Source organism: Galeopterus variegatus, unplaced genomic scaffold, assembly GCF_000696425.1.
Source record: "Galeopterus variegatus unplaced genomic scaffold, G_variegatus-3.0.2 Scaffold2603, whole genome shotgun sequence".
Taxonomy (NCBI): domain Eukaryota; kingdom Metazoa; phylum Chordata; class Mammalia; order Dermoptera; family Cynocephalidae; genus Galeopterus; species Galeopterus variegatus.
Window position 1 is genome coordinate 205775 of NW_007728714.1, and position 10091 is coordinate 215865.

A 10091-nucleotide genomic window follows, 5' to 3' on the forward strand; every position below is an offset into this window, starting at 1 on the left:
GATCAAAGAAAATAAAATTGTATTCAACCAGGGAACTAAACTCCAAAAAACTGAAAAAAAAACCCACAAAATAAATAACAGAACCCCCAGTAGAATTTTCTTGTTTTTCACTTATTTCTATTTGTCTTTTTAAAAAAATCACCTGTGATTCAATAAACCTTTTCTAACTCAACACTTTTTTTGTTGCTGCTTAGGTCAAGAAATTGCTACATTACCTGTTGAATCAATACTTGTCCACCATCTATTTCTTTTTTTCCCTGTTCGTAGAATTCCTATTAGTTTCTCTTTCATGTTTCTGTCCACTTAGTGATCTCATTTTTAATTTGTGTTATAAGATGTTTCTCCCCCACTGGATCTTCCATAATACTAGTTCCAAAAAGCACTACAGTGACCGTCTTTTTTTCTTTCGAAAAAAGCAAAAATTTCTTTTTAAATTTAGAAATCTTTTATTTTCAGAATTTTTTAAATTGCTTAAAATATAGCTTTATTCTTTAAATTATAGTTCTTACTGTATTTTTATTAACCTCACTTTTAATATACCGTTCTGGTGATGGCCATCTGAATTTTGTTAGCTTGATATCTCTCTTTCAAGCTGCATTATCCTCTAGATAAGGTGTTAACATTATCCTGCCATTTATATCAATAGGAATGGAATCCTCAACACCTGTGCAGGTCAGGTCTCAAGATTGACAGGTGTTTTAGTCCATTTTGTGTTGCTATAACAGAAACACCTGAGACTGGGTAATTTATAAAGGAAAGAGGTTTATTTGGCTTACTATTTTGGGACAGCTGCATCTGGCGTAGGCCTCAGGCTGCTTCTACTCATGGCGGAAAGTGGCAGGCAGCCGATGGGTACAAGCAGATCACATGGCTAGAGGAAGCAAGAGAGAAAAAAAAATGCCAGGGTCTTTTTAAGTAACGAGCTCTTATGGGAGCTAATACAGCAAGAACTCACTCATTAGTCCCCCCTCCCCCAGGGAAAGCATTAATCCATTCATGAGGGATCAGCCACCATGACTCAATCAGTTTCCAACACTGCCACATTGGAGATCAAATTTCCACATGAGTTTTGGAGGGAACAACACATCCAAACTCCATCATTCCACCCCTGGCCCCCCAAAACTCATGTTCCTCTCATATGCAAAATACAATCATTCCATCCCAACCATCCCAAAAGTCTTAGCTTGTCCCAGCACCAACTTTAAAAAGTCCAAAGTCTCCCCTGAGACCATAAGTAAAATTCCTTCCAACTTTGAACCTGTAAAAGTCAAAACCTAATTTATCTACTGCCAAGATACAATGGTGGAACAGGCATTGGGTACACATTGCCATTCCAAAAGGGAGGAATAGGACAGAAAAAAGAAAAACAGGCCCCAAACAAGTCTGAAACCCAGCATGGCAGATATTATGTCCTAAAGCTCCAAAATAATGTTCTTTGACTCCAAGTCCTGCATCCTGGACACAATTGGGCATCTGGGCCCCCAAAGCATCAGGCAGCCTCATTCTCACAGCTCTGCCAGGTGCAGCGCAGTGGGCTGCGCTGGTGCCTGCAACTTTTCCAGGCCGGTGTTCCACTCTGGTAGCTCCGTAAGTCTGGGGTCTCCATGGTGGTCCCGCTGCCTTGGCTCTACTAGACATTTCCCTGGTGGGGGCTCCAACTCCACTTTCCTGCTCAGCATTGCTCTAGTAGATGGCCTCAGCAGTGGCTCCGCCCCTGCAGCAAATCTCTGCCTAGGCCCCCAGGCTTTTCCATACATCCTCTGGAATCTGGGTGGAGGCTGCCATGCCTCCACTGCTCACATGTCCTGCTGGCCTGCAGACTTAACACAACGTGGATGCCAACAAGGTTTCAGGCCTCTACTCTCCAGGGCTGCTGCACGAACAACACTTGGGGCTGCTCCAGCCAGAGTAGCTGGGATGCAGGGAGCAGGATCCTGAGGGCAGCTGCACCCCAGGTCTGTCCTCCAGGTTAACACCCTCAGAGTCTGTGATGGGTGGGGCACCCTTCCAGGCTTCTCAAATGCCTGCAGGGCTTTCCTCCCATTTTCTCTGCTATTAGCATCTGGCTGCCTCACTGCCAAGATAATGTCTTTAGCAACCAGTTTATCTGCTTCACCCTTGCATTGTTCTCCAGCTCTCTGTTTCTTTACAGCATGGCCAGGCTGCAAATTTTCCAAATCTGTACGCTTTACATCATGCCTTTGCTGCCATAACTCAGAATAGGCTGTTAGAAGTAGCCATGCAGCATCCTTAATGCTTTGCTACTTAGAAATTTCTTTGGCCAAATGCTCTGGTTCACAACTCCTAAGTTCCAACTTCCACAAAGTCCAAGGGCGTGGACACAATGCAGCCAGGTTCCTTGCTATGGTGTAGCAAGGGTTATCTTTTGTCCAATTCTCAATAAGTTCCTCGTTTCTATCTGAGACCTCATCATCCGCGTGGCCTTTACTGTCCACATTTCTATCAGCATTCTGCTCGCCACCACATAAGTCTCTTAAGACATTCCAAACTTTCCCTCGTCTTTATGTCTTCTTCTAAGTCCTCCAAACTCCTCCAACCTTTGCCCATTACCCAGCTCCAAGTTGCATCCACATTTTCAGGTATCTGTATAGCAACACCCCACTCCTTGGTACCAATTTTCTGTTGTAGTCTATTCTGTGTTGCTATAACAGAAACACCTGAGACTGGGTAATTTATAAAAGAAAGAGGTTTATTTAGCTTACGATTCTGGGACAGCTGCATCTGGTGTGGGCCTTAGGCTGCTTCTACTCATGGCAGAAAGTGGCAGGCAGTTGGCGTGTACAAGTTGATCACATGGCGAGAGGAAGCAAGAGAGAAAAAAAAATGCCTGGGTCTTTTTAAGCAACGAGCCCTTTGGGAACTAATAGAGCAAGAATTCACTCATTAATTCCCCCTCCTCAAGGGAAAACATTAATCCATTCATGAGGGATCTGCCCCCATGACTCAAATCAGTTTACAACACTGCCACATTGGAGATCAAATTTCTGCATGAGTTTTGGAGGGAACAACACATCCAAACTCCATCAACAGGCAAAGGAAGATAGGGTTTATTCTCTAGTACAGGTTTTCTCAACCTCAGCACTAGTGACATTTTGACCTGAATATTTCTTTAGTGTGGGGTGCTTTCCTGTGTATTATAGGATGTTTAGCAACATCCTTGGCCTCTACCCACCAGATCCCAATAACATACCTCCTAGCTCTGAGAACCAAAAATGTCTCCATTTATTGCCATATGTCCCGTGGGGTACAAAATTGCTCTTGGTTGAGAATTTCTGCTCTGGTAGGTTAATGCTGTCAGAATAGCAAGATGACACCTCTGTCAGGGGTAAGAGGATAGACCTGTATTCTCAATTGCAAACAGGAAACACATCATAGGAGCAGCCCCCTTCTAGAATTGCATCCAAAATTGAGAGTCAGGGCTGAATCACCCATAGTCATTCATGGGGCTGCACTCAAATTATTTGGCCTAGAACCTCTGGGCAGCCCTGGATCTGTGTCTTCATCTTAATTTGCTAGAGAAGCACACCTTGCCTAAGTCATTGGTTTTCTTGAGTTGTCTCCTTTGTGACCACACTGATGACATTTCACCTTGTGCATATCTAGACCTTCCTATTTAATTTCTCCCTTCTAGTTTTGTTAAAATGGAGGAATTGCTCTTGTTAAAACAGGCAAATTGTTCAGTCTGTTTTTAATCCTATTTCCTCTAGGAACTTTATCCTATTTCTTCTCTCTTGTATTTTCTGTTTCTGTTTTGATTTGAATTCTTCCCATTGGTTTCATCTCTCTGCAGTTTTAAAAAAAGAGCAAATTACCACCCAATCTCCTTTTCAGAGCTAAACTAATAAAAAGTTGTTGATATACGTACGCCAGGGTTCAGCAAAGCCCATAGGCCAATTCCAACCTGTGGCCTATTTGTGTGCTGCCCACAAGCTAAGCATGAATGTTTTTACATCTTAAAGCGTTGTTTAAAAAAGAATATGCAACAGAGTTCTTGGTGGTCCATAAAGCTAAAATATTTACTAAATATTGCTAAATTATTGTCTGTCTCTTTACAAGAAAACTTTTCTGACTCCTGAATATGCTATACCAATTTTCCAGATTAATTCAAGGCCCAGTCTCTTCTCTCTTTATAATATCTCTGTAGGTGGTCTCTGACATGTGCATAGTTTCACTAACAACTTTTGTGTAGTGAACTCACAAACTTGTATCTAATCCAAGTCTCTCCTTACTCCAGACCCAAATATGCAATGACTATATCTTTATGTGGGTATCTCAGAGATAATTCATATTCAAGCATACTAAAAACTAAATTTAGGATCGTCTCAAAAATTGGTGTCCTTTCAGTTCCCTTCCCTCTCAATGAATGGCTCAGCTGTCCAACCAGAAACTTGGGAGTGTAAGTCAGAAACTTGAGAGCTACCCCTGAATATTTCCTCTTACTCCATAGCTAACCTCGTAAATCTGAACAATTTTAACCATGAAATCTCTTGAATATGTCTACTGCTCCATCTCTATCAGTCTATCCTCTTACAAGTTTTCATTATCTCTTGCTTAAATTATTAACTGCTTGCTAGTGTCCCTAGATCCCCTCTTTACACCCTCCAGTCCACTTTTCACCTTACTCCATAGCTAACCTCGTAAATCTGAACAATTTTAACCATGAAATCTCTTGAATCTGTCTACTGCTCCATCTCTATCAGTCTATCCTCTTACAAGTTTTCATTATCTCTTGCTTGAATTATTAACTGCTTGCTAGTGTCCCTAGATCCCCTCTTTACACCCTCCAGTCCACTTTTCAGATCATAGTCAGAATGATAGTTTTGAAATACAAGTCTAATTATGTCACACCCTGATTCAACACAGTAATAAGCTCTCTGGTTCTTGAAGTGTAATTTTAAAACTTAGACTCACGTGGCCCTGCATGGTCTGGCTTCTATTTATCTTGCCAGAATTACCTTCATTCTCCCTTTCTTCACTGCAGTTGTACTGGCCTTTCAGTCCTCTGGTCACATCTCTTCCCTTTTGAGTATTTAAGTCCTGTACCTTCTTCCCTCTCCTTTTGCATGTTTAATGCTGAACTAAAGCCTTCCCTGACCTCACGGAGTAGGTTAAATTTTCCTATTTTATGCTCTCAGTACACCATGTATCTCTTGTAGCAGACATTACAATTATAATTTCACATTTACAGGTGTAATGATTACATTAATGCCCATCTCCTATGCTCTTTACCTTGGATTAGGATAGAAATTCCACACATTCAATACTCTATCCTCAGCATCCAGTACTGTACCTGGTATAAATACTGAGAATTTGAAAACTAGATTATTGATGATTGATGGGGCAAGTTTTCTTGTATGTGGGAGGAGGTCTAAAATACCAGTAGTAGGAATTTACTGAGGATAGGAAGTGAGACCAGAGAAGAGAGTTGCTTTGCAATGCAGCGGACCAAAAAACATGCCTTGTAATTTTTCACAGACTGGTTATATAAGTGTTCAGTTCAGAAACTGGTGGTAGTCATCTCAAATATTGAAAGTGGCGAGGTCCTTGAAAGATGGCAATTTGATATTGAGTGTGACAAGACTGCAAAAGATGACAGGTAAGTATGAATTAAGTTACTTCCATTTTGATACGTTTTTTTCAAAAGTTGTTTTCTTTATCAAGCAAATTACGTTGAACTAGTTTCATATAAAGTATAGTTTGTGTCTAAGGTATATTTTCTAAGAACACTCACCTACAGAAAAGAATTGTGCATACTTTACCATATCATTGATTTATATAGATAGTATACTTTTAACATAATTGCTTTTAGTCTAAATCAGTGAATTTCATACTTTAGTATTTATGATGGTATATGCAAAACTACACATGATATAATACTAGTTGAGTCATTTTATGAATTGTTCAGAGGTACTTTTAACTATAAGGGATGATCCCAGCTAGACTCTTCCAGCTTAAGATGCAGCTCTACTGTGCTTCAATTTAATGCCATGAACTTCTTAAGATACTTCATAGGCTTCTGAAGGTTCCAGACTCTCTGGATAGGAAATGCCCATCTTTATATTCTAATTTTTAGCAATGTCTTAAACATGCTTTTCTGTAAACTCAAAACCATTTTTCATAATGAAATGTAGTTTGCTTCTGAAGCCTTTGGTCTACTTTAGGAAATTTTTAGCTTGAAAATAATTTGATATACAACTTAATATTTTATTTGAAGCAGTAAGAAATTAAGACATTTAAGCATTACTAAATATGCCAAAATGATTATACAAAATAAATACTTTAGATACCACTTGTTACTTTTATTTTAAAGATGATTAAGTTTTCCTGTCTTGAAGTGGTTGGCATATTTTCTAGTTATCTGATACTAAATGACCTGATACTAAGATCAGCCCTAAAAGATGATTAAAAGGATGAATGAAATGATTAGAATATGTATTGTGCCTATTGGATTATAGGTACTAAGGACACTTTTGCTCATTTTTTTATCTTGAAGTGGTTGGCATATTTTCTAGTTATCTGATACTAAATGACCTGATACTAAGATCAGCCCTAAAAGATGATTAAAAGGATGAATGAAATAATTAGAATATGTATTGTGCCTATTGGATTATAGGTACTAAGGACACTTTTGCTCATTTTTTTAGAAATCTTTTTAATGTGTTACTTGTTTGATTTTGGAAGCAATTAATCAGGTAAGTAAGCTTACTTACCAATATGTTTTAAATAACTTGCTAAAACCTAAAATGAATTAATTGATTTTGTTTCTTTGATAGTGCACCCAGAGAAAAGTCTCAGAAAGCTATCCAGGATGAAATCCGTTCGGTGATCAGACAGATCACAGCCACAGTGACATTTCTGCCACTGTTGGAAGTTTCTTGTAAGTATTATACAACATTTCTCTGACTTAAATTTACTGAGGAAAGACTTAAGCTACTGCTGTAAGAATTACCCTTTTATTAAATTTTTTCTTAATTATCAGTATCATATAATATAAATTGGGGGAAAGCATTATAAAGCAAAAGTAATGTACAGTAGTTGCCCCTTACGTTTTAAGACCCCCTGTGGATTCTTAAAGCCATGGATAGTACTGAATCCTATAATGCATTATGTTTTTTCCTATACATACCTACCTATGATAAAGTTTAATTTATAAATTAGGCACAACAATAACTAATAATAAAATAGAGCAATTATAGCAATATGTCAATATCACTACTTTTGTGCTATGGGGCAATTATGCAGTAAAATAAGGGTCGCTTGAATATAAACACTGTGATTCTGTGACAGTTGATCTGATAACTGAGATAGGTACTAAGTGACTAATAGCTGGGTAGCCTGTACAGCATGGATATGCTAGACGAAAGGATGATTCACATCTAGGCATTACATAGCTTATGAATTGTTTATTTCTGTATTTAGCATTTAATATTTTCTAAACATGGAAAGTGAAACTGCAGAAAGTGAAACCGTGCATAAGTGAGGACTATTGTGTATGCATTCTAGAAAATCTGGAAGTGCTGAAAAGGAAGGAAAAAGTATTTCACAACACCTACTCTTGAACATTTCGATGTAATTCCTTTCACTATTTTTATTTTTTACACATTTTTATGTGTATAATTAAGACTGTATGTATAGTTTTGTCTTCATTTTCAATCTTAATTACTCATTCGTTCATCAGATATTTACCAAGTACCTGCTGTATGCCATACACTGTTTTGGGCACTGGAATGTGGCAGAACCAAGGTGTTAGCTTTCCTATGGCTTACGTTCATATTTTCTCATATGGCTGTATACTTCAAGTATTTTTTAATGACTTTAAAGAAAAAAAAATTGAAGTTTTAATAAGATAAAATAGAAGAATACAATATTTTCTGTACTAAAATAAATTCCCATTAAGAAAAATAAGTTAACTAGTCATCAGAGACCAGGCTAAACTATGTTTTCTAACAATGGGTAGTTCACAATGTGAGAGAGACAGGGAGGGTAGTTTTACTTCTGGAAAATAATGTACTGTAATGATCTTAACCCCAATTTAGGTTCATTTGATCTGCTGATTTATACAGACAAAGATTTGGTTGTACCTGAAAAATGGGAAGAGTCAGGACCACAGTTCATAACCAACTCTGAGGAAGTTCGTCTTCGTTCGTTTACTACTACAATCCACAAAGTAAATAGCATGGTGGCCTACAAAATCCCTGTCAATGACTGACGGTGAGATGAGGAAGATAATGTAATTGTAGTCCTCAAATGTGGTTTTCCAGAAACCAAGTCACCTATGGTTGATATGTTTCATTTCATTGGTTAATTTTGGAAGGGGAAAACTGACATTATACTTTACCAAACTGTGCATAATTGTTCCATTTTTATTGGTACCTATTCGGCTTATCATAGGATTGACATAATGAATTTGTTGCATATTTTTCAAAAGGAACCAACAGGTTTTGTCAGCATTGTAATGTCAGTTCCCTTGAAGGTGGTAACTGTAGATGGAAAAACTTTTACTATAAAGCTAAAAACTTTCCTAAATCAGACATTTGGTCAAGTAACTTGACTCAGAGTATAGGTAGGGAGATATTTAAATATAAGATACAGCAAAAGAAGTCTGAATATTCAGAATTTTTGTTTAAATCCTGAAAGTAACTAATAATAGTTCATGAGTAATGAAATATTACTCTATTAGGTTCTTTTGTCATTTATTTTATTGTATAATTCCCATATTGAATAAATTTCCAATTATTTGATTTTAATTTATATAACTTGAACCTATGAAGCAATGGATATTTCTGTATAATTTCCTGTGATACAGAGCTCTTAAAAATGTTTTTTGTGTGTTTTATAAAATCAAGCTTTAAATGAAAATGAGGAAATAAAGTTAAACTTGTATGTTTTAAATTTGTCTTAAAATATTTTGATATTGGTGTGGTGTTAATACAGTTAAATGATAGAATGGATTTAGTATAGCAAATGATTTTTTGTGCCTACTAAGTCTTAGGTAGGGCCTAAGGATATAAAGTTGAATAAGTCTTGAGGTACTTTCAATCTAATGGATAAGGTTTGATTATACTCCCTTCATTTCATAACAGTAGACTTAAAATAAGAATATTGTAAAAGGATAAATGTCGTTTGGAATTAGTTTAATTTAGCAAATGTTAGATTGTTGTACCTTTCTTTACTCTTAGCCTTATTGTCAGTCTAGTTTTCTTTATACATTTAAACACCACTCTTATTCCTGTGCCTTCATTAATATTCTCATCAGGTGTATTTTTCCTTGTTGTTAGTGGCTGGCCACTGCGGGGATCTGAATCTTTCACCTTGGTGTTAAAACACCATACGCTAACCCAACCGGCCAGCCCCTAATCAGTTGTATTCTTTCTATCCAGTTCTCACCTGTTTTTCCAAGGTCACTTTAAAGCAAACTTCTGAAAAGTCTTTTCTAATCTTTCTGACCTGTTTTTCCAAAGTCACTTTAAAGCAAACTCCTCAAAAGTCTTTTCTAATCTTTATTCTAAAAATCTCATTTTGTAATAATTCAACTTATTAAAATGCTTAGCATTAGACACTATTCTAAGCTCTTCCTATGTATTAACTTATTTAACCTTCACTATTAAGTGAACATAGTCTATAACCATTTATTCAAACATTACACATTGAGCATCTATTAATGTGCAAAATACTGTGTGCCCGTTGCCCAGATGAATAAAACAAAGTACTGGCCTTTCAGAAGCTTGAGATCTTACAAGGGAGAGGACCTAGAATATACCGCAGAGGACCATGGTAATCAAACAGGTTTATTTAATTATGTATTTGTCTTTGTTATCTCACCAGGATGAATCATATCTCTGATCCAGTTGTGTGCTTGTTAAGAATAAAGGGCATTGTCTTACATTTTTTATCTCTCAGTGCTGTACAAATATATACCAATATTTGATGACAGGTTAGTTAATGCTTTTATAAAAAGCCCATTACCTGAAGAGTTGTTTCTGTCCTCCTGGACCTAACTGAGGTCCAGGAGGACAGAAAGGGCCACATACGAGTCTTTTGTTCCTGAATAATAAGTTATGCACAAATGG

The 10091-nt window shown here is 37.1% G+C and overlaps 1 protein-coding gene across 1 annotated transcript in view; it reads left to right on the plus strand.

Annotated features, from left to right (window-relative positions):
• The window catches only part of MAD2L1 (MAD2 mitotic arrest deficient-like 1 (yeast)), an 11044-nt gene extending 2119 nt beyond the window's left edge, over positions 1-8925 (plus strand). Inside the window, exons 3-5 of the mRNA XM_008582405.1 lie at positions 5497-5617; positions 6795-6898; positions 8058-8925. Coding sequence (XP_008580627.1) covers positions 5497-5617; positions 6795-6898; positions 8058-8230 — 398 coding nt within the window. The 3' untranslated portion in view covers positions 8231-8925. The remainder of the gene's footprint in view (positions 1-5496; positions 5618-6794; positions 6899-8057) is intronic.
• Positions 8926-10091: the final 1166 nt, after the last annotated feature.